The sequence below is a fragment of the Ascidiella aspersa genome, chromosome 4, assembly GCF_963924565.1.
Source record: "Ascidiella aspersa chromosome 4, kaAscAspe10.2, whole genome shotgun sequence".
NCBI lineage: Eukaryota > Metazoa > Chordata > Ascidiacea > Phlebobranchia > Ascidiidae > Ascidiella > Ascidiella aspersa.
Window position 1 is genome coordinate 33005933 of NC_139450.1, and position 27656 is coordinate 33033588.

Below are 27656 nucleotides of genomic sequence, written 5' to 3' on the forward strand. Positions count from 1 at the left end.
CTAGTTAATCATTTTTGTTTAAATTACAATCCAATCAGTATTTGTTCTTTTATATTATCTACAGTTAACCATCGTCAAATTATACCGGGTACACACATGACAATATGCATCAAAACATTTTAATGGTTGGTGGTTGCAAATTAACCACAGCCAAGAGCAAAGATGCAGAAATCCAATTTCAACGAACAAAACACGTCGTCATATTGAATTATAATCAAATTAAAACGTTGTCCACTTATGGAAGCGGTTGTAAATAACGTTCGAGCAAAAATTAGAATTGCTCACCTCGGCCCAACCACTGCCATCGTCCTTCTTGGAAAGCAAAGAAAAATATAACAAAAGTTTAGCGCAAAATCAGATATTAAAAAAAAAATGTAAAAAATATTAAAAAACAAATATTAAAAAAAAATGTTACTGCGCCTCATTTTTGCATTTTGACGAAAAGTGAGACACTTTGTTAACTAACCAAAAATTTGATAATAAATTGCAAAGCCAAAAAGGTCGAGTAGATCGACATCATCTTGACTAAGACGTTTCGATACGAGCTTGTATCAACTTTAGTTAATGTGATGCTGTCGATTTACTCGACCTTTTTGGTTTTGTAATTTATTATCAAGCTACATTACAGAGCATAGTGGACCCAAAGTGCATAGTGTACCCAAGAATATTGAAATCAAAAAAATATATTAATATTACGCATTAAACCTTCAAGGTGTTAAATTAATTTTGTAAATTTACAAACAAAAAACAATCTAAGTAACCAGCAATAAAACCAAACAACTTTGTTGTTGCCAATAATACAAAACATACAACACCATCCACTAAATGTGCAGGTTTTAACATATATAAGCCAACCCGTCTTGTATACGCTTTACTTATACAACAGTTCTGTCAATTGTACAATTGTTCTTCCGGCAAACGTTTATTAAAGTGCCAACGTTTCGACCACCTGTTCGAGAAATCTTTTTCAGGGCAATATAATGTAACTAAAGGCGAAAACATATATATATATATATTTATATACCAGGCGAACAAAAAACACGACAGTGAAAAACACGTGTTTAAAAATTTTTGCCGGAAGGACAATTGTACCATTGAAACAATGTCTGGCAGCAACAGCATACTCAGTTCTGTCTATTCCAACAGAAAATGTTATATCAATGGCTATTTTTAATAACCTGTTGGCAATGAGAACGCATGCATTATAACAAAATATCTACAGACAAATTCCATTTTCCAAACTTTAACTTGGACACATGAAACAAAAGTGAACAGATAGGAATCTTTGCGATTTAAAAAAAGCAACATCCCTCTAAAACTTGCTGCTTGTCTTATACAGTTTCAATAAGAAAACAACAACTTTGACAAAAAAGTTGTAACAACCATTACATCCATGCTGCAACTTTAACCTTTGCAAATTCTATACAGATACAACATTTTAAGCAAGCACTAAGTGCGTCATACCGGCATTGCGATCTGATTGGTCAAATTATCAATTTCCTCGTGCGTCATCCAAATATTTCCCGTCGTCTTGTTACGCGTGGAATAAAAGGTTATTTAGAACTAGTTTGCAGTCACATATTTACTGTAGGTATCATAATGGTATGAGCTCTATACCTCGTTGCTTTTATTGGAAGATAGCTTGCATATTAAAATTTAATGGCTATGATTATAAAACATTGAATTGGAGTACGAAAATCCTATTTTAGATCAGACTTTCAGTCGTTTCTTTGGGATTTTAATTGATTCTTATTGGTTTATATGTAACGTACAAAAATCTGGGGTTTGCGTAAGTTTCCAAAAACTGAAAAAGGTTCGCAAAAAAAATCATTCAACGTAAAATTTTTTTTTTATCTATTCTGCCTTGTCTACAATGGTATGTTTTCCCCTTCCATATTTAATCATATAATACAGTGTTTCTCAACCCATGTGTCGCGACCCAAAAATGTGTGGCCGTTTTATTTGCTTAGGTCACCGAGTGCAGTAGTTTTGTATGGTTAGATTTATTAAGATCGGGTATGAGCAGAATTTCTCCAAAATTTGTTACGCGTGGAATAAAAGGTTATTTACTAAAACTGCTTTACATATCTACTATCGATTACATAATACATGTGTAATTATGAAATTAGGCATTTCGTGCGCTTTAATTGTCGTTGAAAAACGTAAAAAAATTGTTAAAATTTGTTATACGACAATCTTGCCTAGTTTACGTGGCCAAACTCAATTTATTATGATTTATGAAGTGGTAATTCTGTTGTTTTTCTCATTTTGAAATAAATTAAGAATGGGAGCTTTTGTCAACGGACTACCATAGTTGATAAATTAATAAGTGGTACACTAAAACACACAAAAAAAATATATATATTCCCCATGTTATGTTGTTTAAAACTTTTCTGATTTTCCAAATTAGAGTTTCCAAACTCGTTAAAACTAGAAATTTAAGTACAATCTGAATTAGAATTGCCTTTAGCACTAACCGAAAACCCAATTAGCTTTGAATTACCAAGGCAGACCGCCCCGTTTAGCAATGTAACAACTGTTGTACGTTGTCACTATATGCTTAAATCCTGCTAGCGACCATAAATACTCACGGTGCGTGATGTAGGTGGAGCCGACGGGCTCGTGAGACTGATCATCTCGTGAATGGCGAGTCTCAGCTTGAGTCTGTGAAGCGGGTTGCTGATGCCGATCTCACGTTGGATCTCGGTGTCCGATAAAGCCGACATTATCGCTCCTGACTTGACGTTGGCTCGACACGCGGCAACATACCACGCTGGCATGCCTACCCATAACTGGGATAAAAAATATTGTCAGGGTTAAGTGTATTATTAACAACTATAAGTAAACATCCTGCATCAATACCTACTGGATACAATATCCAAATATACCACGCTGGCATGCCCACCCAGAGCTAGAATAAACAATGTTTAAGTTAATATTTATTACTAACAACTTTGTAAATACTTATATTGAACAATACGTAAATATACCACATTGGCATGCCTACCCACATCTGGAATAAAATGTTTGGGTTAGTGCTGTGCTACCTAAAAAACACTTGTGTTCATAATATAGCAAAGCTGCAACAAAATGTTAAGTTTATATTTCGAAAAACGTTAAAAAAAATAGTCTTGCGCTCATCAAACGTTACGTCACCATGAGTGTCCTGAACAAAGCTTGAGCAACAAACCAATTTCCCTCCACGTCACAATGCTTATCGGATCGCGCGCGATAACCAGTTGCAGGGTTAAAAAAAAGTAAAATCAACAAATATACTTCACATTTGTTACAATTTGTTACAAGAAGACATGAGCTTGTGTACTTTGAAACTAGTGTGTGTTACCTCGAGCCATGCGACCACAGTTGGTCCACTCCACGCTGCAAACGGGGTTCCAGCTCTTCGCACATCTTCCAACATCTTGTGTCTGTGAAAAGATAACCAACATTTTCATCCCAGAACATCAATTTAATGGAAAACAACGGTGATAATACAGACTATATGCATATTGGAGTTCCACAAGAAAAAATCATTTTCAATAAATTACCAAGATATGTCCAGAATACTTTTTTTTTGCACCATATAATAAATATTATGCTATCATTTAAAACATTACTTTTTTTTAATAAAAATTTATTAAAATTATTAAAAATGCCTATTAAATCACTATGTACTGAAACAGTTTTGAAAAAACATGTAAAAAATGCACCATTAAATTATAAGCCTTAGTTTAATGTCAAATTTAGCAAACAAACAACATTACATTAAAGGTGCCTTAAAATAATTTACTAAAAACGCAAAAAGTAAGTTGACCATAAACATACATAATTTATCTGGTTATATAAAGAATAAATCACAAAAAATGTCAATCTTAGCAAATGAACACACTAAAGTGCATATAAACGGGTGTAACTGATGTGGCCTTCACTGATGATGGCATGAGCATCATTTGCCGAAACGTTTGAATAATAAAGCAGGTCGCTTTTAACGTCTATTTGGGCCGTTACCTTCACCATTAAACACAATACATCTTCATAAAAACATGCTTTTTCTAAAACCCCAATTTAATAGATCTAATGAAAATACCTAATACTGGAACACTTAAAAAAATGTAAATAATACACCATCGAATTAACAGGTTTTGTTTATAAAAATAAATCACAGAAAACGTCAATATAAACAAAGGAACAAAAATAAATCTTCACAAAAAACTTACTTTTTCTTAATTCGCCTCTCTTGCTCCCTGTGGTGGACAGGGCCGCCTACATCCAATGAGTCGGACGACATGGAGCGGTCATCGGTGATATTCGAACCCGACCCTCCAGATATTTGGTCGCTACCGTCCATCGATGCAGATGACACCATCTGGTGACGGGACATGCGCATCTGTGACGTCATAAAGCGATTTATAGCACGTCTCTGACGGCATAATAACATATTGCGCCTTAAAAATAATAACATACTGCGCCTCAAATAATGCAATTTTAAAACTTTAGCTTGAGTGTTGGGAAAATAATTTTATTAGTGTTTATTAAAATAATGATATTATAGTTTTTTGGGCCTAAAGAAGGTTTGTGACGTCATAATAGCATATAGTAACGTCGATTATAAAAAATGCGATTTAAAAAATAGCGTTTAAAAATTGGCCGGTTGATTTATGCGGGTGTGTAATGTCATATAATACTATATAAGGCACTATTTTTTTTAAATGCCATTTTAAAACTTTATTGGGGAGCTCGTGGTAAGGTATTTCCAAATTATTTAAGGAAGTACATAAGTAAATTAAAAAAAAAATAAGATAGTCAAAAACTCGTTTAATATTCCCAAACGAACTAATAAGTAACGAAAATTGTAACAAACTTTACATTTACCAATACAGCGGTGAAAATTCTTTATAAAAAAAAATAAAACTTGTGAAGCTGTACTAACTTTATCTTTTTTTCCAAACAGCCTCCCTATGGACGACTTTATAGTTCCCTTCTTTTTTCCTTGTGCAGCTGGAAGTTGAGTCGGATTTGTTCGTTGGACCGAATCCTGGCTGCCACAACTACTACTGGGGGTTCCCCCTGAACCATCCAACGATCTGCGGAAATAAACAAGTTTTAGTTGAGGGCTTGAACTAATTCAGGGGTACCCACACAACATAACATAAAAATAAGAGCTGCATAAATGTAGGTGAAAAGTCACGGGTGGGCCAGCACTGGTCGAATCAATTTACGATTTGTACACCCCTAATCAGGCGCGTAGCGTGACCATTTCAAAGGGGAGTGTCCCGAAATTTCAACTGGGAACTCCCCTATTTTCCGTCTGACTGTAATGAATAATGACGTCATAAAAAATAGGCAGAAACACTTAACGTCTAGCAAAAGCGAACACGTGCATTGTATGAACACCCTTAGCGGGTACGGGCGGAGCCCGAAAAAAATTACGTTTCGTGTATTCTAGACGCTAAAAACGGCGATTATTAGGAGCTTACGGCTCTTTAAATTCGTCTATTTTACGCTAAAAAAATATAAAAAACATAATTGTATGTTCAATTATGATTCTTGTGGTTAGCCTCCTTTATAGACTTAACTTGTAAAGTTTGTAAATTTGTTATAATGTATCGCTGTGATATACTTTAGACTTTTTTGTCTCAGTCAAAATCAGTCGCTATAGGTTTTAATTAAAAGAGAAATATATTTCGCCAATCACGGCAACATCAGTCTCTAACAAATGAATAACTAGGTGGTAGAAATTAAAAGTCATAGGAAAATAATCGTAGAACGAAGAGCAACGAACTACGCGACCAGGTTAAAAATATATAAGATAAAAGTTATAGGTATAGGGCTATAGAAAACCGGACCATCCTGCTACCCAAGTCTTGGGAAAAACAACAACCAGCTGTGTTGGTAAAGCGACTAGAAAAAAGGAAAAAAGGGGTGGCAAGAGGTGACAACAAAGACGATAAGGCAAACGGTAGAAGCCCATTGCAACTAAAATAAAAGATAAAACAATGCAAATTAAAAAGTAAAAACAAAGAAGACGTTTTTACTTTTTATTTTATTTTGCATTGTATCACTGTGTTTATGTTTTTCTGGTAATAAACTTGCGTTGTCGTTGATGCTTTTTCGTTTGTTTGTGTTATATTTCTTGTTTATCAACGGATCATTGTTACTTGTGTATAAAATGCTTTCTATTAAATGTATGGGAACAAACAAGCGTAATTTTATTCGTAAACTTTGTACTGCGTTCTAGTTTTTTGAGTTCCAAATAAAATTGTTACTTTACGGGCAGCGTATTTGGTGGGCAAGCTATAACTGCATATTTGGCATAACATTGAATAGCTTTCTCACTGAAATATAATAACCGACAACATATGCATAGTTCAGTAGGAATCACTGTATGTTTTGTTCTTATTATACAACCCACCCTTTAGATTCGTCAGGTTCCAGCAAACTTTGTCCTTGTTTCTCTGTGAACCTCGTTGAAGGAGAAGATGTCTGGAATATAAAAATAAGGAATATTATTTTTCAATAATAAAAAAAATATATGTAAAAACTTGATATTTAGTAAAAAACGAACATTTAGAAAACGAGTACAGAAAATTAGAAATCATGTTTTTTTCAAGAAAAGCTATGCAAATGTTAATTTAAATTAAGGAGACTATCAAAGAAAATAAAACAATAAAAGCAATGGACATTAAATTGAAAAAGTCATTTTGTATGACAATATTAGACTTGGAATAAAAGACAATGTTTGTAGTTAATGTTTGTTGCAAAATAGTATAAGATGTAAACAACAATTTGTGATGAAAACAATTTAAAAATATTCCCACGATCTCAACAAAAGTTCAACCCTAAAAAAACAAAAACAAAAAAAAAGCTTGAGAAGTTATGTGTTCTGTTGGAGGGCAAGATTCTGTTGTAGATACACATTATAAGCCTAAAATAAAACACATTTCTAAAAACAACAAGCACAAATAGTTGTGCGAAAGTAAACACCAACCCAACTAATTGATTCCAGGCACTTAAGATTTGATGGATAAGTAGCAAGTTACGAGTTGATACAGTGTGGAAACTGAGCGGCAAGTAAGACAAAGGTTTGGCCTATTGACACTTGGTCATCAAATTACAGGGCAAGTGGCGCTCCTTGTTTGAACAAATACAACAATTCGATTATGACAGAGAACAATATGACCACACAATGGCCATTTTGCTACCACGCAACAAAAACTGTGCAGAGGGCCACTGAATGGATGGAATATATATTGAATATGAGCCACAACAAAACACCTAGGTGCCTAGAATCATAACCCACTATACAAGCATAAAAGCTGGATTCAGCAAGGCTTTGAAATGTTTTTTCAGCTGTTTTATGTGAAGGTTTATTAAAAATTTAAACCTGTAGTCTGGGCAATATTTAAAAATCAATATTATATAATAAAAGTTAGTAAATATCAATTATGTATTTCAATTGCAATTGTTCTATAAGGTAAAGCACTTAGCTTAAAATGTAGGCATTTTAAATTAAGTTATTTATGAGGAAATATTGACAAACCAGTCCAACAAAAGCTGCAATTTGAGCCATGTCAGTTCCACAAAGTGTAAAAAGAGCGTCTAGGCCTTTAATTGACTTCAATTTACCGGCAAGAAATGATACTTTACCTACGAGGAACTTAACAATACAGAAGCCTGTTTTCACAACAAACCAAGAGGTTCCCGAATTGTTACGAGGGCCACGACGTTCGGGGGCAATAAGCAGGGCAGGGAAGTTTAGATGGCCCCAGGCTACTATGGTGGTAAACGACGGGGTCGAACGACAGGTTTTTGACACCGAGATGTTGACGGTATCAACACGCAATCAAAAGGACGATATGAAGGATTTAATCGGAGAGGTCAACAAAACAAAAGATGAAGCTGAAAAAATTCACCTTCCTGATATCGTGCCAAGATCGGACACCAGCCACACAAGATTGGAAAGTAGGGTTGTGTTGAAAAGATCGCCGATCAGAACTCCAGCAACAAATACTACGCTACCAACTTTCCACAAAAGGTGGGTGATAGGATATATAAACAATATATGGATATATAAACTACTTGTGGTTTGGTTTTAATAATCCCAAAGAGGGATTTAACTTATGAAAATTAACAGAGTATTGCAAAAAGAAACAACTCAGTTTGGAACAATGTCTATATCTTGACTGTAGACCCTAAAACATTAAGAAAGGTTCCTGTAAAAATGTTTAGTTGTTAAGCTCAGGTAAGCCTAATTATTAAATTTAAAATGGTAAGTCTGCAATGGATTCCACTGTAACTTAACTAGAGTTAGATTTGAATATTTCATTCCATTCAAATCAATTTCATTATTCAACACAAAAAACATAAAAAAATAGCCTCAGTTAATATGTTTTTTTCAGTTCTGCGTTTTAGCTCAGGCAACATAACTGGAGTTAGGTTTCAATATTCCAATAAATCCAAACAGACTCTGATTTATTATCAACATTCAAAACAGAACAGTTCAATTACATTTAAAAAGAACTACAACAGTGTTCTTTCTATTAATATTGTTTTTTCAGTTCTGCGTTTAACGAAAATAAGCAGAAACGTTCGGAAGAAGAAGGAAAAGTTGTGTGTAACATAAAGTTCTGGAGAGGAACGACTCCGGCACCTAGAGAAACGCCAAAGATAAAAGCACAAAAAGATCAGGATGAAACAACAATCGACCCAACTTTCATCACACAGACGTTAGAAGAAGTCAACAAAAAAGAAACGTAAGTACTAACTAATGTCTGCTGGTGCTGTTTTTACTGTAATTTTTTTTTAATACATGTTATAAAATGCAGAATTCAACAAAATACTTAATGTTTATTTCAATCAATATTTCTTAAACTATTCTGCCTAAAATCTGTTACTGGAAAAGTTGTAAATTTATAATCTGTTTTACCCAACATGGCTTTTGTTAAACAGCTGGAGTATTAATGGTTTTATGTTTACTTAACGATATTAGTGATATAAAATATAGAATTCCATACTTTAATGCAGTTTGAAGTTTATTTTTTAAACCAATAAATGTACAACCCTTAAATAAAAAAATCATATTTTGCAAAATCACTCTTAAAAAACAACGCCCCCTACACCCCTAAAAAATATATTTTAAACTCCCAACAGACCTTTACTTTTGTATATTAAGTGTTTAAACAAGAGAGTAGCAAATATTGTTTTATTAAAAGTCTACACTTGGATGCTCTTTTAACCGATAACAGTATTTAAAGAGTGTATTTTACCTACAAAGCCATACATACCAAAATATTAAAAATAGCCGTTAAGTTATTCCAAACTACCCACAGGCCTGACTACAGTTGGGCCGAACAACTTTCAGCGCTGGAAGAAAGTGGAAAGAACCAGTACTTTACGTGGCACATGGCGCTGCGCGAGAGACTCCTAAAGCATGAGAAGATGCGATACCACGAGGCTGTTACAAGGATCAGCAAATACAGGTGATACTGTAAGCTAGGCAAGGTAAATATGTGAAAATAGACTTTTGCCCAGATACTTGCAACTAAGGAAGTCTAATAATAACAGAGGCGATACCCAATACCTAGTGGTAGTATGGTACCCATCCGCTACCAAATTAATATAGTTATTTCGGTCATGTTTTGCAATCAAACGCAGTGTTCCTATCTTGAAAGGTAGATTTTATTAATAAAATAGCAGTTTAACAACTGGAGGTAAATAACTTTTTTAAGCCAATGCAAATTTTGAAAAACAAATTTCTTTCATTTTGCTTGTTTGAGTATCGAAATGGAGTCTTTCAAATCTAACCGAGATTCTTCTTCTCTGAAATATTGGGTATCAGAATAAAATGTGTCGGACATTCCTACTTTGCAATGTTTTGCACTAAATTTGTGGTATTTAAACATTGAAAATAGTTTTTTACCAGATATTTACAAAGTGGTATTTAAATTGTAATTCTTGTCTACTATAACCAGTACAATTTTACAATGGCTGACAATAGTATACATCCACATGTGAAAAAAAACATAGAAAAAGTAAAACAAGTTTCATTGCTGCAACAAGAGTTAAAGACTTAAAAGGGCCCATATGCCCATATACACACATGTTGAAGTTAACAAAACCATGAGGTATTTAAATAGTAATTCTTGTGTACTGGGAATATATGGATTATATTGCAACCTTTGAGTAGCTAGTAAATAGTACAGTAGAAATCCGCATTGCACAGTAAAACTTTACCTTTTACAAAAAAAAAATTGTAAAGGGTTAAGTAAATTTTACTGCTGCAGTGAGAGTATAAGACTTAAGAGCCTGACCAGAACACATGTCCACAGCAATTAATCACAAAACCATAGCAATTAAACCAAAGCCTTTTACCAACAGTTAAACTTAAGAAAACCAAAGCAAATGTACACAAAAGCTTTTCATCCACAGACAACGTCTGAAGCAGCGACCAACGATGCTAGCAAGCCAGCGTGACAACTTGATGCACCAGGAGGTTCAGGCTTGGAAGAATATGCTTCAGCGGCACGAGGAAAGCAAAAAGCGTGCCGTGGCTTCAAACGTTCCGGCCGGCATAAGGATGTCGCCAACTAAAGAATGGAAACCTTACGTTCTCGGCGATACTATCGATGGTATGGCACATGTCAGTGTTGTAATGACTAGTCAATGACTTGACTTAAGTGCACTTCAGTCATAATTAAATTTAAAAATAGTTGGTCAAACAAAAAGTTTAAAATTTAAATTATAGCAGTTGTTCAGGTATCTTTTTTTTTATTTGGTGAAAATTATTTGGTGATATGTTCTTTGCGGCAATATGGATGGTATGACGCATGCTAGCGTTGTAATGACTTGGTAAAGAGCTGTACTTGGCTAGGATCGCCCGAAAAACATTTAGATTTTCGAAATCAACTGTTTAACACTAAGTGTTACTTAAAAACTAAAACTCAACAAATTTTATAAAGAACTATAAAAGTGTAAGTCACTGTTTTTTCTTTCGACAAATAACTTGGGTTAATACAAAGTGTAAGCAAGTTATCATAAAAGTGGGTTAATTGACTTATATCCATTTATTTGTTGCGTTTTTCTTATTTTTAGTACAATTAATGCTCATAATCGGACAAGTTTTTAAGTCATTTAAAAATGGCACTGCCACATAGACTTGTTAATAGGGAGGAAACTAGAATTGAAAAACATGAAACAAACAATAAACATAAAAGATTTTAAATAAAGTATTTTTTTTGGTCTTAGCAGCCTTAATTATGTAGTGTAAAGATTGTAACTCGGACAAACGCTCTACACCAAATTACTGCATGATTATCTGTTCCTACTGATAAAAGTTAACAACCTTGATTTTTTAGGTTTTTCGAGAAACACCATACATAAAATATATTGTAGCAATTTATTAAAGCTAAAAATAAAATCCCAAACTTTTTTTCGTTGATGCAATCGATGATACAAGCCCTTTTTTATTTGGTTACACTTCAAATATAATAATTGAAGTTTTTATTAAACTACCAGCGCCATTCACCAAATCTATTAACATAACCTTAGAATGAAAAAAAATTCTAATGTAAATGCAAGTTTTCTAAAAAAAAAGATTTTTAATGCAGAGCATGTGAAGAAACTTCCATTCTTTGGCAAACCCGCAGCAACTGCCAACGACAAAGCAAAACGTCAGTTCTCAAAGCAATCGAACAACAACCTTAATTCGTCAATATCAACACATAGAAACCTCCCTTCACAATCCGACAACGAACCCACGACCCCTAATTACCCCGTACATGGGGAGGGGTTACTCAAGGATGACAAAGACGTTCCGCAATCCACAGCAAGTAATCAACAACCTACCGGTAAGAAGAGAATATTTTTTGAATGATTAGGTTTTAAACTCTTAACTACTGTTGTTTCAAAATTTAAAATAACTGCTATTTGTTTATAAAATTAGGTTGTATTTAATATTGGCTGGTTGAAAAGTTTTTGTACAAGTATTTAGTACTAATGGATCAGCTTAAAGATATAGATCAGTGATTTTTAAACTGTGTGCCGCTGCACATTATTGTGGTTTGACAGATTTTAAGTGTGCCCCTTGTAACCTTTTGTTATTTTGTAAAAATAACTTATTTGGAACACTATATACGGATCTATTCGTAAGTTTAATGGTGAAAATAATCACTGATGATGGCATGAGCATTTGCCGAAACTTTTGAACAATAAAGCATGTCGCTTTTTATGTCTATTTGGGCCGTTATTTTCACCATTAAACTGATTTGTCTTACAAAAAAAAAATTAAAAGCAGCCAAGTATGCAAGACTTAAATACACACTAAAAAATGATAATATTAGCACTTTTATCCAGTGGTATGCCATGTATTAAAGGCAATTTTCAAGTTATAAAAACTTTGTTTTATAGAAAATGTGTCACCGATAATTTTTAATTTTTTTACTGTGCCGCAAGCTAAAACGTTTGACAACCACTGGTCTAGACCCATGGGGGATGTCAACTTCCAATACTTCCAACCTAGCTAGTATGAAGAGATAAGTAGGATCACATTATGTTAATTGCAAAGAGATTGAGAATTTTTGCAGGTAAGGAGATAAATTAAAATAAATCAGACACTTTCTCTGTTTTCCTCTTATTTAGAATCTACTTTTGAGGATGACAGCAAAGCAGAAACTCGTGCGCTCCTAATCGACCTGAAACAACAACTGAAAAACCCAGGAGACCAAAACGTTCCCGTAAGCAGCGCCGGAACCACAAAACGGTCAAGTAACAAGAGCGCCAAGAGGGGCAAGACGGCGCCGCACGAGGCCAGGACAGACCTTGGCGCCAAGTTGAAGCTGCTACTGCAAAATACTAGCCCGGGGCAGCAGAGAGAGGATGGGGACGAGGGTCGAGTTGGAACCGGACGACAAACTTCTACAAGATCGAGAATGAGAAGCAGACAGAATGGCTACCCAAGGCCGATGTGAGTTGGATTTAATGGTAAAAGTCACATCTTATAGGAACTATAGAGTTTCATTAGGTTCTTATAATAATAATACACAATGCTGCTAGCAAGGAGTAAAGCTGTTTGGTTTAGATTTTCAGAAAAAATCACTTTATAAAAATGCCAATAAACCATTAAGTAAAATCCCAATACACCATTTATAAATGTTTGTACCGAATTGGCTAAATTTTTTGCTCGCAAGTAAAGTGTTCACAAAGCAGGTTTGGGTCTTACTCAAAATAGTTGGGTAAACTAAACACTGTCCTACATAAAATACGAAGTAAAAATATCAGATTCAAATACAATGGTTAAATATAACTTTTTTAAACTATGGCTGAAAATTCTATATAAGTTGTACAACTCATTGTATGGTATTCAAAACCATACCAACATAATAGTGGCGAAAAGTAAGGTATGTTTTTTTTAATTTGTTATTCAGAACCCGTCCAAAAACATACGGGGAAGGAACTCTTCCAAAGATCCACAACATCATCGCCACATCGCTATGGAAACGCGGCAGAGATCACAACGAAGCTAACGACGAAACAGAAGACATGAAAGTGAAGCACCGACTGACGCTTAACGGCATCGCAAGTCGTGAACCCTTCACCCCTGGGGTCATCGGAATTGCTCGGAAGCACATGACACAGCCGAATGTACAAGAACAACCAACACTAGGGGGCAGCAGGGAGATGGATAAAGAGCTTCATACGAGCGAGGAAAATGTTGATAAGGGTCCACCTGGGGTGATTACCCAGCTAAAAGCCCCAGGGGTTAAGGAAGTGGAGGAATTGAGTGGAATGAATTCTAGGAATAATTGGAAGAGGCGGGCGGCTGCGCAGAGGCTCTACACGCCTTCACATGCAGCCCAACCCAAAGTTAGCACGACAAGGTACATGCACATGACAGAATGCTAAACTTACTATTTTAATGATAGCTTATGAGTCTACAGTTGGTAGTTATGTTTACAGCTTTTCTACTTAAAATGTAAATATTTGAGAATTTTATTTTACAAATCTAAATATCGAAACCAAATTTAACAGAAATATGCAACAATTTACAAGAAAAAATATTTAGTAACAAGTAAAATGTTACTCACAACTGTTACAACTTACCCGCTTAAAAAAACAAACAAGTTCACTTAGCATAAAGTTTTAAACAAAACTAAATAATTCAAATTTACATCTAGAACATAAATAGAGTTTTTAGGTTTTCTAAATAACAAGTACATTTAACATTTTGTTAAATATACAGCTAAATGAAATTTTGCCAAAAACACCAGTGAGTCAACATCTAACACTTGAAGCTAAAATACAAGAAAAAAGCCTAATGTGATTTTTAATCAAATATGAAGTTTTTTTCTTTATTTTAAACTGCAGTCATCATTTGTTAAATGTTAATCTACGTACAATTGCCACCTCCCTATCAAAATATCAATAAAAACAGCAAGCTAAACAAATCTGATATAGTCTCACACTGTAAGCTACAAAAAATATCTAATAAAATAATTTTTTTAACCTCGCATAGTAAACACAAAGCATAAGCTAGACAAAGGAAATTCATAGAATACTTTTTTCTAAAAACATTTTAATGACTTTGTATAACACCATTCAATCCAAGAACATTCAAAGACTTTGACAAATAGCTCTTTAACTTTCAGCGGTTCTAAAACCCTCAACAAGACATGGCGTGAAAACCCTCAACACAGAAGTCTAAAACTTATAACGAGTCTAACGAGTCAGCAACAAGCTTTGAAGCCTCTGGACAGTGAAGAGTCATTTGCCAACCACCAGAACATGAGGGGTGGAAGAAGGGCAGGTTAGAGCCGCTCATTGATTAAATTAAACTTTAATAAAACTGGAAAATCAATAGAAATTAGGTTAGATCAATGTTTCCCATCTCTGGAGATTATGGGCCTTGAATTTCCAAAGCTGTGTAGTGGTGAATTGCTGCAAATTGCTCGCTGCTCGAGATTGTTAATAATTTACAACCCTGATTGAAATTTGACAGCATTTTAAAACAGAAATAATATAGTCACTGCATACTTTTTGGCAGGTAAATGCATAACACATTGCTAATTGACAGCTTGTAATGAACTTTTGACATTTAATAGTATTTTAAAATAGAAATAACAAAGTGACAGCATACTTTTAACGGCTACATACATACCAAATTGCTAGTTAATAGTTAATAACCTTATCTCAATATAAAAGTATTTCATATTGTTAAAATGAATATGTATAAAAATAAATCTTCTTGACCTTACAGGTAAACGACAAATAGTTGGGAATCACTTGTTAAATTTATTTAATCTCGTTACGAGTAATTGTAGATTTTGAGGTAATTATGGGAAGGATATGGTTTTTGGAGCGGAGAAATTTCGCATGAGTATGTTTACTGTTTTTTTATAGTATACAAAATAATTTTACAGTGATTATATTAAAATGCTAGAAACTGTTCTTTTTGCGACAAATTGTACTATGAAATTTTGAAGGCCACATCAGTTACACCCGTTTATATAGCACAAGTTGAAGCAAATATTCTTTACCTGTCCAACCAAAGTCATTTTTTTTATAAGACTTCAAAAGAAAAAAAATTTTATAAGAAAAAAAATTTTATAAGAAAAATATTTTTTATAAGAAAAAAATTTTTTTAACCTTTACAGTAGAAGGGACTAGCTTTGGTTGAGACAGGAAAGTCTACATGTTCAGGTTCATATTATTATTAAATACAAACAACACAACTTTTGAAGTAAACCTACGCCAAAGGTTTTATCCACCATGAAAAATTTCTAGCCGGAAAACAAAAAGTTCTTCGAATTGCTGTCGTCGAACCACCATTGACCGCTAGAGAGCGCCAAAGAAGACAACAAGAAATCGAAAAAAGTCGACAAGAACGACTGACCTTCAACTCAACCCACGCAGCCGTGTCAAACTTCACAGCAGCAATGTTAAACAGGTTAACAATATTTTTAACCACTGTTAAATTGGTATAACATCCTTAGAGCATAATGTCTTAAGGTTGTAGTTAGACTAAGAATGAATGTTTAAGCCCATCCAGAAGTAGGTAGCATTTTGTAAATGTTTCAAATAAATCTAAGATAATGGCTGGAGGTTGTAGTAAAATGTAGAATGAATATGAAAGCCTATACAGAAATAGGTTGCATTTTATGAACGTTTCAAACAAAACTTTATTAGTTTTCAAATTTACCATGGGCCTTTATACTCTTACTTCAATCCTGTTTGCTAATTAAAACCTTATCTATTCTCAATTAAGTAATAGGGGTCAGACATTACTTAATTATTTTGTGACAATCAGTTTTTATTATGTAACTGAAGTGCCTTTATGTTTACCTAATTAAGCAATTAACAAGTTGACAATAATGTTATTTTGTAGTGAGCAAATGTTCCAAAACATCACATTTTTGTTGAATAGTTCACTTTCTGGTAAATATAACTGGGCAAGCAATTCACACGTTTACAATAATGTTATTTTGCGGTGAACAAAATAAAATCAAATATCACATTTTTAATGTATAGCTTAGTTTCTTGTAATATAAGTGGTCACGCTAATAGATGTTTTTAGATATTGTCTGATCTTGCATTAGTTGATAAAAATTTTTTTATATTAAATAGCTTAGTTACTTGCAAATTTAACAAATCGAGCTATTCACAAGTGGACATTTTACAGTTAACAAACGTCCAAAGTATCACATTTTAATTCAATAGCTTAGTTTTTGGAAAATATTAAGCAAAAATTGACAATCATATTATTTGTTTAGTGAGCTAGCACTTCGTGCCCCATCGAGCAGCCCGGTGGACATGTTCTTCCGTAGTTTGTATCCTGGAAACTTTAACGAGCCAATGACACCAGAACTTTGGAGCTTGCAGAAAGCAGGTCGGTGGTCGACTAAATAACCTCTACATCTGGATTTCTTGAAACTTTTTTTAATGCGGACAAAAAAAAAATATTTTGGTTTGTGTCGAAACAAAAATCCTACTGTTTTTGGTTTAAAAATGTGAAAATAAAATTTAATACAATTTTAATATAATTCCATTTATAATGTCAAAGTATATTTTTTGTGGGGGCCTGGTACTCCCACCTTTTTTGTTGGCTTTTTTTATGTCAACCTTGTGAAATTATTTATTCAGCAGACATTAAAATAACCAGGGCTAGAAATAGTAAATTCTGTCAAATATATATTTTCCGGGGAGGCATGACCTGGTACCCCAAACCCTCCCAACCAGCATCGGAGCTGTTAACTGACATATTTACTAAACTATAGAGTTTCAATAAAATGTTGTAACCAACTAAACTTGACTTGCTAACTTATACATAGTTTATTAAAAAAAAGTTGAATTTTTTTACGGCCAAAACTGCCTACGAAGCAATAATTCACTTCAACAAGGTGAACTAAAACTATGTTGGGGTGAAACAAAATACAATATATTTTCGGCAGATTTGAAATGTCCCTGCACAACCCACCTTTTACCCTTTATGACCCATCCATTGGGAAGAGCTGTTAAGATGAACAAATCAACACTACTCTGTAATCTAACAGCGTTTTAAAACAAATGAACATTCCAGATGGAACACTGCAAGCTCCTCCCAATGGTTTAAAGCCAGAACACCAGCACAAGTACGAAGAAGCGCAAAAATCTGAGCAACATAAAGAATATGTTACCGTTCCTATCAACACTTCAGATGGACTGGGCCATATCGGGTTCGAAGGTGAGCACAAACATAAAATTTTAGGACAGAAATTCAAATTATACTTATACAACATTAACATAGATACAAAATTGACTTTTGTTTTGAGGAAAATTCAACATCAAACTACCAAATATAGCAATTTTAAGCAGCAAATAAATTTAAAGCTTTTTTTCAAAATAATAAAAAACTTAAACTCTTTAATTTAGGTTTACTGTTAGGTACAATATGTAGAGATCCAAAATGTAGCTTTATTGTGTACAGTTAGTTCTAAAATTGACCAAAAAATAGAGTTTCTCATAAAAATGTCATCTTAGACTATCCTGAAGATGAAGCAATGTCAAAGCTTGCCGGAATTTACAAGGTCAACACCAAATCAGTTTCGGCACCCAAAGTGAAGGACCTTATGGATTTACAGCGCCTGTACAGGGTCATGAAAAAGCATGGGGATGCTTACGCAAACGGAGGCGCCAGTTACTACTACAGTCCATCACCAAACAACCAATATGAAATGAACAAAAACGCACTTTTCCGGCGACATATGCATCAGAGAAACCTACAGAAACAACCCTATTACTATTACCCCTACCCGGACCCAGAAACAGCTAAAACCGGGGCCCCGTTGTACGTTGTTACCGGGGCTCGATCGCTTGCAGATCAAAGGATCGGCAAGGATAACCACATGAATTCCGGCGAGGGTTACTACCACTATAAGGAGCCACAGAGCAGTGGCAAGTGGGGCCAGCGAAAAGCGCTGACTGTAATGATGCCAAAAACACCTGGTATTAATCTCACTTCTCAAGTTGGGCAACTTGAACAAATTCAAGAACACATGCTTCACTGAAGATTCACTATAGGTGAAAACTGTACTGCCAGCATAAAGCCACAAATGGCTGAGTGTTAGAAATCCCTTTCAACATGTGGGAAATATTGTTTGTGGTATTTGCTAACTCTCTATTTGTTTACATGACAACCCTTTGTTACAACGCAAAAAAATCATATCATGATTATATCAAGGTTTTGTCATTAGTTCAATCAAACTACAGCCATGGCATCATTTGTATTTATTGCATACTTCTTTTAAACTTTTTTTATCCTCAAAATAACTTCTATAAAATATAACTTGGTCTAGAATCATTGTTGAAAACAGTCTTTTAAATAAAACAGCTGAATTCTAAAAAAAAATTTTAGCCAATGTTGACAGACCAAACTATTTGCTTTTTATGACTGTAGGCATTCAACAAAGATAAAAAAAAAATTAGTAATTCTGCCATATTTTATTTGCGCCACCAACGAATTACTCTTCTATCATGAAGTTAGTACTCGCATATGTTTCATATTGGCCTTTTATCACTGCAGCCATTCAACAAATATCAAAACTTTGTCCTCATTTGATATACACAATACAACCACTCAAGTACCATCATAAAGTTTAAAATTTACAACAAATGTGAAAAGCAATATAAACACTTATTGAACAATACACAGTGTTTTACCAGCTGCATACTTTAATATTGTTTATCACTGTAGCCTTTGAACAAAATTTAAAAAAGTTTATAATGCCACCAATGAAATACCATCATAAAGGTAATTCCAGGCCTCACATTAACAGCAAGTGTTTAAAAGTTCTTTGAGAAACCTACATATTGCTAAGTACTTGAATATTTTTTATTTGCTCTCTATCACTGAATCTTTTTAACCAAAAACTAAAAAACTTTGTCCTCATTTCAATTTCTGCCAGCATTCGAACACTAAAAAAAATCAAGGCAACATTCACACAGATAAGCAATTACAGCTTACCGCAAATGATGATTGGCTTCTCATTGTGTTGTTACCCCCGGGGTACGCTACGGTTCCCCCGTCGAGTTGGAACACCGGTCTTCTCGTCTCCCCGGTTCCGACCACTCGTTGTTCGATTTCCTCCGCTTGCCGCTCTGTTGTTATTTTTTCTTCCTGTAATATACTGAGAAAAAAGAGTTTTATGAGGCTGTGATTATAAAATTATGATGCACATTTTTTATGATAAAAATAAAAAAAAAGCTTTATAAACTTTAGAACACAAAAATTACATTATGACATTATAATATGACCAAAAATGTTTTTTTTTCGTCATGTGTTTAATAATTAATTTGGGTTCAACGGTACTGGCAAACAAAACAGAATTTTTAGGAAAGTACACTTTGCCATGTTAGACCACATTTCCACTTTTTTATTTTTTTTATATTTTGTTTACTTGTATAAATAATGAAAAAGACATGGTTATTTACTTTTAAATATTTTTAAAATTCATTTAATCGCATTTCTTTCATTTTTTTACGATTTTTCTACTTTTTATTTGTTGAGATTTTGTATTGCAAATAAACCTACCATTGGTAAAATGAATTCAGTTCTAAGATATTCAATTCTCTAATTGTTTTTTTATGCAACAAAAAATAAGATGTTCTGGTTTACATAAAACTAAGTAAGAAAGTATATCTTTCATTTTCTTAAAGTAAAATAAACAGTTCGCTTTTATTGTCATAATACGGACTGAAAAATACCTAATCTCTTGGTTGATGGCGTCTAGTTGATCTTGGAGCATGTAAGCTAGCGATTGAGCGTCAGGTTGACCACCCGGTGACAGCAGATCAACCGCAGAATAAACGCTGTCGTCAAGATCTTAAACATAAGTTAAAAAACTTTAAACTAAGAAGATTATTAAATTAACGAATAATAGACAAGGCAGACAACAAAGAAAGATAGATAAACTAATTGGGTTTTCAAGTATTTTATGCACTTTCAAGTCTATAAATGATTATCAAACTGCAGGCTTTGAAAGATTCTAAGTGTGCTACAAAAGTTTTTCTAATTTTGTGAAAACTAAGTTATTCATATTTTAATAACAAGGACTTGAATTATAACTATCCTATTTTACTGTGCCTGATATTAAGGTTTTTTGTAAGTTTTATTAATATGTTTTGTAGAAAGTGAAGCACTTACTACAAAAAACTAAAATAATTAAATTGGCCCAATCAGAATTGCAAGCAAGGTAAGGCTAGATAAACAACTGGCCTTGGATGAGGTTCGAACCAGCGACCTCAGTAATACCGGGACTGTCACTCTATCAACTGAGCTACAAACGTTCAGAGGGGAGCAAATCGAGAAACAACCAATCACAGTTGCTTGCTGCATCCTGTTCGTAAACAAGCCTGTGGTGAGGTTCGTACTCACGCCCTCTGGTCATACAGGGACTGTCGCTCTACCAACTGAGCTACACAGGCTCAGAGGTGATCAAGTCGAGAAACAACCAATCACAGTTGCCTGCTGCATCCTGTTCGTAAACAAGCCTGTGGTGAGGTTCGTACTCACGCCCTCTGGTCATACAGGGACTGTCGCTCTACCAACTGAGCTACACAGGCTCAGAGGTGATCAAGTCGAGAAACAACCAATCACAGTTGCCTGCTGCATCCTGTTCGTAAACAAGCCTGTGGTGAGGTTCGTACTCACGCCTTCTGGTCATACAGGGACTGTCGCTCTACCAACTGAGCTACACAGGCTCAGAGGTGATCAAGTCGAGAAACAACCAATCACAGTTGCCTGCTGCATCCTGTTCGTAAACAAGCCTGTGGTGAGGTTCGTACCCACGCCCTCTGGTCATACAGGGACTGTCGCTCTACCAACTGAGCTACACAGGCTCAGAGGTGATCAAGTCGAGAAACAACCAATCACAGTTGCCTGCTGCATCCTGTTCGTAAACAAGCCTGTGGTAAGGTTCGTACTCACGCCCTCTGGTCATACAGGGACTGTCGCTCTACCAACTGAGCTACACAGGCTCAGAGGTGATCAAGTCGAGAAACAACCAATCACAGTTGCCTGCTGCATCCTGTTCGTAAACAAGCCTGTGGGGAGGTTTGAACTCACGACCTCGGCCATACCGGGACCGTCGCTCTACAACTGAGCTACACAGACTTAGAGAGGAACAATTCGAGAAACAACCATAGTGCTGTTGCCTGCTGCATCCTGCTCGTAAACTAGCTTGTGGTGAGATTCGAACTCACGCCCTCTGGTCATACAGGGAACGTCGCTCTACCAACTAAGCTACACAGGCTCAGAGGGGAGCAAGTCGAGAAACGAGGCTCAAAATGTTTAAAAACATTTCAAAATACAAATGTTCAGAAAAGCCTATAGTATATATATTATATAGTTGAGTTTTTTAAAGTGGCTTTGAAATAAAGAAGTGAATTTACCGTTAACATTGGTGGATCCCACAGTTTGTGACATCAAACCGGGCGTGCCGTCGAAAGCTTGTTGCACCTTGGATAATATCGCCACCTGTCGTTCTTTCTCCCAATCCTGGTCGCTCAAGGACTACACAAGAATAAGCGATATAAGTTTTGTTACCACAGTAAAAATAATGATAATTAGATTGGTTATTATGAAAACAGGTATAAATCATGAAATTATTTCCATTTTACATAAATATATATTTTGCCGTATGAATAGGGATCATCAGTTTCTGTACGAAAAACAAACTTAAAAAACTACAAAGAAATACCAACTTTTCATTTTTTAAGACAAAACAGAGAATATGACAATCATAGACATATGTTAAGACAATTTTTTGCATATAAAGTAACAAGACAAATACTGTTACAAAGCACATACTGCTCAAGGCACATTAATTGTTATCTTAACTTTTAAGTTAAAAAAGTATTTATAAATAGGTGAAATAAAAATCTTACACTGTCAGGAAATGGATCGACTCTATTTTTAGATCGAAGGTATCCATCGCTTGGTCTGTAACAACATAAAGAGGTTGCTAGATTATAGTTAGGAGTTGAGAGATCTAGACACAGTTGTTATTCTAAACACTTTAAGAAAAAAAGCTGCTGAGAGCATTTTGAATATAACGTTGAAAACATAACACTAAACGAGTAAAACGCACTTTTTTGTGTTCAGTTAACTTATACTTCTTATCAGATTAAAGAATGGGATTTAGACAAAACTTTATTCAATATAAAAAAAAAACAAGTGTTCAAGCGTTCCGACGATAAATTTAATCTACTTTCACCCTTGCTGTGATGTTACACTAAACTAACTTAAAGCAGAACACACCAAATGTTAAAAAAAAATTCTGGATGTGTTGTACTTCTTGTAGAAAAATTATACCAAGAAACTAAAGCAAATCTGGAATCAAAATGATTTTGAAATAATTCTTGGCATTCTTGAGCGTCAAAAACAACACGTGATTTGGAATAACTGATTTAAAGTTTGTGTGTACAGATCATAAAATAAGAGTTATAGGGAAAAATGTATGTATTTTAATTAGTTTTAGCAATCCTGTACAAAAAAACAGAAAATTTAAAAAATTGCTTTTCTGATGTCAAACATTGAAAACCCAGTCTGGCAAGTCTGGCCCGAGATTCGCCTTGAAACCGCATTTTAGTTTTTGCAACAAAACTGTTCAATGCTGAAACAAGCTTTTTTGTTTAACTAACCTGGAAGTAAAATCTAACCATTAAAGTCAAAGTAAAGTTTTTACTTTAGCCTTTCTTTTAGCAAAGAACAACCGCATTTCCCTTTTGCGAAAAACCTTCAATACATAAATAAGCTTTTTTGTTTAAATCAATAGTCATAAAAAAAGTAGAACCATTAAAGTAAAAGTAAGCTAACCATTACTTTAGCAAAACAACAGACTGACCTGTAAGTTGCATAATGAGGGATGTTGCTTCCATCCATATCAAGGTAATGGTCGGTGGAAAGCATCGGAACCGCTGATGCCGAGGTCGGGAACACCCGCCGGTGCTGGGTCAGGTCGGGGGTGGAACCGGCAACCTGGGGAATTCCCCTGGTGCCACGGCCCGTCATCGAAGTGTGGGGAGTGTTTCCGGAACGATCCAAAGAAGCAGACTTTGCAAAAAAAATTAAATTTTGTTATAATTTAATTTATTTTTAGTCAATCTGAATATATTACAGGATCAAACCTTTGAAAACAGTAAAATAATAGGTAACATTAAATAAAATTTTACCTTTTTAGGATAAAATAGACATAAATGATAGGGAATATTAACAAAAAGAAAAAAAATGTTTTTTATTGGTTAAACAATATGTGAAACCTATTCTTACTTTGGATGATTTAAAAATGGTCATTTCAGCTTCCAACTTTTGAGCACTTCGTCTTGCTTGTTCCTGCAAATATTATCACAATGGTTGCAACTAACTCTCCTAGTTGCTGTTTTGTTATCCAACTTTTTGGTGTTCTATACAAGACCCCTTATTCAGGGTGAATGACAAAGGACACTCTCATATAAATTAACCTTCAAATGAATTTCCAATGTATTTGTATCCGGGCTCCATTATTTAAACTAGGTTTCTAAGATATAAAACCGTAGTTCTAAATTAAACCAAATGAGCAAAAATTGTATAAAATTTAAAAAATAGATATCTTAGATAAATACACAAATTCCCCAAGGCAGATTTTTTAAGTTTTCAAGTTCATTATTTAGAAAATCTGCGTGCAAATTACAGAAAAAACACTAAAAATTAGGATTAAATAAATCACCTTTTCGAAAACCACTTCTTCCAATCGTTTCTTAGTTTTGTCCAAATCATTTGTGAGAGAATTCTGTCGCAAAAATCAATGGAATCACTTTTAGGAATTAAAAACAACAAACATCATTGAATTAGTGCAACAGTAACAATAAATGAGTTGATTTAAATGGAGCAAACAATCCACCATCACTGAATCATTTTTTGGGTGATTTTGGGCTCTTATTAATTAAAAATATTTACTTATTAACAATATTGTCTAAGAAGAAAAACATTGACAAAATTATTGGCAATCACTCTATAAATTAAAGACTGTCTAGAAACTTGTATTTCTGATCATCAGTGCAACTGTAACATTTAAAGCATTTCATTTTATTCACTGGGAAGCCAATTCAAAAATTTTCGCATGATTTAGTTAATGTTAATTGAAACACTTGACAACTTACTTAGTTGCCCGTCAGTTATAAATTAAGAAATTGCGGGCTTTTTTAAGGAAAACATTAAAAATTAAACTTTTAGTTGCTAAACCTGACATACCTTCTCCTCCAAAGCTGACATTCGTTCCTTCAAATGTTGCTGGAGTCGCTCGTTTGACTCTGCTAAAAGTCGGTCAACCGTGCTCGATAAACGCTGGTTGTGTTCCTCGTTCATCTTTTCACGCTGCCGAGCCTAACATAGAAACGGTATGCGACTTGAAAAACTGTTTAATTTTTTTTATTTGGCGTTAGTTTATTAAAGAGTAGAGAATAAACCCATAATAGTATAGTTTGAGCTCCTGCTAATTTAACGCAAATCAATCATATTTTGGAGCATAATGGTTGGAGGTTGTAGTAAGACGTAATAAGTATATTAAAGCCCATACAGAAGTAGGTAGCATTTGAACGTTTCAAATAACTCTTTATTCATTTTCAACATGAATAAATCATATATTTTTTTTTTTTTTAAACTTTTTATTTATGCAAGATTAATTTTTTTAACAGGCATCAATTTTTACCAGATATAAACAAAAACAGCAGGGATACTTAGATTTAGAAACAACCTTTGTTAATAGCTGTATTTGTCTAATTCAAAGTTCACCATTATTTTCATATAGGGCAGGTTAACTGCAATAATTAAAAATTGCGGGCAGGATTTAAAAGTTTCCCAGTTATTATTTATGTTAAATAATTAATTAATCAAAGAAAATATTTAAAAAAGTTCAAAGCTATACAATAAGCGTTATGAAATTTTTTAATGGTTAGAAATTCTTAGATTTGCACCCATTAAATATTACGGTTAAAACACTAGTAATCACCAGATTTTTAGATCACTAAAATATATACTGTAAACCAGATGAAATAAAATGGAGGGTCACATCTAGCCCACATGCAAAAGTTTGGTGACACTTGGTCTTGCTGTCTTTTGTTTAATTCTATTGACTTTTCGAGCTATACATTATATATATATACTATAAATGGTTTATTTTTTATAAAGTTTAGCTTATATATTGTCTTAACTCACTCTTGCGATTTCTTGCGACTTTTCTTCGAGTTGTGACTCGAGTGCTTTCAATCTTTCCTCGACATTTCCGTGACGCTCTTCAGCCTTGCTCAGTGCTGCCACCCGCTGGGCAAGCTCAGCTTCAACCTGCAAAGTTAGAAAATTGTCGTTTGTTGGAACAATGCTTCCTAACCAGGAACCTGTAGCACCGGTGCACCATGGAACGTTGCCATGGGAAAGTGGAAAAAATATTCTAAAATACAAATTATGTTTGGGTACACTGGAATATGCAAGGATCTGTAATGTAGTTTGATAATAAATTGTAAAGCCAAAAAGGTCGAGCAGATCGACAGCATCTTGATTATTAAGACGTTTCGATTCGGTCAAATTAACTGAAAATGATACAAGTTTGTATCGAAACGTCTTAATAACCAAGATGCTGTCAATCTACTCGGCCTTTTTGTCTTTGCAATTTATTATCAAGCTACAAAATGTTTTTTTGTTGTTTTGTCTTTTTGTTACTTTCTGTTGGCCTAGCCAATTCATTCCACAGTTATTTAAAGATAAGGCAATTATGAAACCTTTTATAACAAATAGCCAAAATATGTTTCTAACTAAAATAACTAGGAGGCTTTTTGGTGCACCAAGAAGTTTTTGAAGGTCTACAGGTACACCGTGAGGTAAAAAATATTAAGAAACACTGCATAGATCAAGGAGGTAAAGATTTTTTGTCAATTATATGATATTAAGTGATAAAAGCACAAATATAGACATACTTAAAATGAGCTAATTTGTTTAAATTGCTTTGGTATTATTTTGAAAATAGCAAAATTAAAAATTTCTTTTTGTAACATTTAATTTGAGTTAGTCTTATTTTATAACTTGATATATTTCAAATTTCCTAGTATACCTTCACTGCAGATTTGGGGGCATTTTTAGAATTACTTGTTTGAATGAATTGATCACAATATATAATTCTGAAAAAACTCATACACAGTTTTGCCATTACGGTGGAATCAAGATGATTGATTAGTGGATCAAAGCACAATTTTAAAAGACAATATTCAGTCAGATAAGAACAGGAGTAGGCAATTTTTTTCAACGGTAGCATGAGAAACAGAAAATATCTTGGGGGGTAGGGTCAAAAAGTGCATTTTAAATACACAGAATAAACATGGGACACATTTCAAAAGAAATCTCTAAATATATATCGCGATTTTGAAAAGCTGGTAGCAGTAGGAATAGTTGAGTATGTCTTGCAAGTGTATTTTATTCAATACAATATGATTAAAAGAAAAAAATACAATTAAGCTGTTTCATGCTTTAATGAAAATGTGCCCAAAACAATTGTTGGTCCTGCTGGATCCCACTGACAAAGTTTGGCCCGGTCTGGATAATTTGGCCAGGCATGGATTAGAACAAACCTCAGGAAGTGCTTCAGCTCGGCGAAGAGATTGCTGAAGTTTAAGGTCGGCCGCTTTTATCCTTTGCTGGAACATTTCATTTCTTTCTTCCAACTAAAAGTTGTTAAAAACAACGGTTTACAAATCATTGATAATGTTAGTTAAATTTCCACATTCTTTTTTTAAAGAAAACAGAAAGTTTGTACATTTTCAAGACCTAAAATTATACCACACAACATTTTTGTAATTTAACTCAAAGACGACTGAATAAATTCCATTTTCAACGGCACTAAAGAATTGTTAAAATCTATGTTGCATCACATAACATGGCTAAAATGCTGATAAAAAATTTAGTATAGATTTGGCGACCATAGCACTGTGTAGTGTAGTATTGAAACAGATACCAAAATCTGGAAAATTATCAGATTTCCTCATATTTCCAAAAAACAAAACTCTCCAAGGTTGTTTATGCAAAGAAAACTCAGGGTTCTACCTAATTACCTTTCATATTTCAGTGTTAAGTTTATGACCAATTTGATTAGGCATGGCTTAAGGTC

At 34.1% G+C, this 27656-nt stretch overlaps 2 protein-coding genes across 2 annotated transcripts in view; one reads left to right on the plus strand and one right to left on the minus strand.

The window, feature by feature from the left end:
- LOC146157585 (liprin-alpha-1-like) overlaps positions 1 to 27656 on the minus strand; it is a 49536-nt gene that overhangs the window by 8626 nt on the left and 13254 nt on the right. The window contains exons 11-27 of the mRNA XM_083387274.1: positions 27121 to 27213; positions 25718 to 25843; positions 24755 to 24886; positions 24231 to 24293; positions 23795 to 23857; positions 23370 to 23578; positions 22411 to 22465; positions 21916 to 22036; positions 20230 to 20347; positions 19490 to 19652; positions 6410 to 6480; positions 4928 to 5081; positions 4215 to 4384; positions 3344 to 3425; positions 2592 to 2792; positions 1465 to 1530; positions 286 to 309 (exon numbers count right to left, since the gene is read on the minus strand). Coding sequence (XP_083243400.1) covers positions 286 to 309; positions 1465 to 1530; positions 2592 to 2792; positions 3344 to 3425; positions 4215 to 4384; positions 4928 to 5081; positions 6410 to 6480; positions 19490 to 19652; positions 20230 to 20347; positions 21916 to 22036; positions 22411 to 22465; positions 23370 to 23578; positions 23795 to 23857; positions 24231 to 24293; positions 24755 to 24886; positions 25718 to 25843; positions 27121 to 27213 — 1911 coding nt within the window. The remainder of the gene's footprint in view (positions 1 to 285; positions 310 to 1464; positions 1531 to 2591; positions 2793 to 3343; positions 3426 to 4214; positions 4385 to 4927; positions 5082 to 6409; positions 6481 to 19489; positions 19653 to 20229; positions 20348 to 21915; positions 22037 to 22410; positions 22466 to 23369; positions 23579 to 23794; positions 23858 to 24230; positions 24294 to 24754; positions 24887 to 25717; positions 25844 to 27120; positions 27214 to 27656) is intronic.
- Positions 7566 to 19868, plus strand: LOC146157586 (uncharacterized). Its single transcript, XM_083386806.1, has 12 exons — positions 7566 to 8032; positions 8556 to 8750; positions 9327 to 9476; positions 10426 to 10625; positions 11604 to 11843; positions 12634 to 12958; positions 13419 to 13871; positions 14640 to 14797; positions 15775 to 15937; positions 16761 to 16876; positions 17567 to 17710; positions 18007 to 19868. Exons 1-12 carry the CDS (start codon positions 7566 to 7568, stop codon positions 18531 to 18533), a joined length of 3138 nt encoding a protein of 1045 aa, XP_083242932.1. The 3' UTR covers positions 18534 to 19868.

What these genes read in the sequence shown, in the direction of transcription:
- LOC146157586 (XM_083386806.1), top strand. Translation starts at nt 7,566, where the DNA reads ATGTCAGTTCCACAAAGTGTAAAAAGAGCGTCTAGGCCTTTAATTGAC. An exon ending in AATGGCTACCCAAGGCCGAT is followed by an intron (nt 12,959 to 13,418) that starts GTGAGTTGGATT and finishes TTTGTTATTCAG; the next exon opens with AACCCGTCCAAAAACATACG. An exon ending in GAGGGGTGGAAGAAGGGCAG is followed by an intron (nt 14,798 to 15,774) that starts GTTAGAGCCGCT and finishes AAAAATTTCTAG; the next exon opens with CCGGAAAACAAAAAGTTCTT.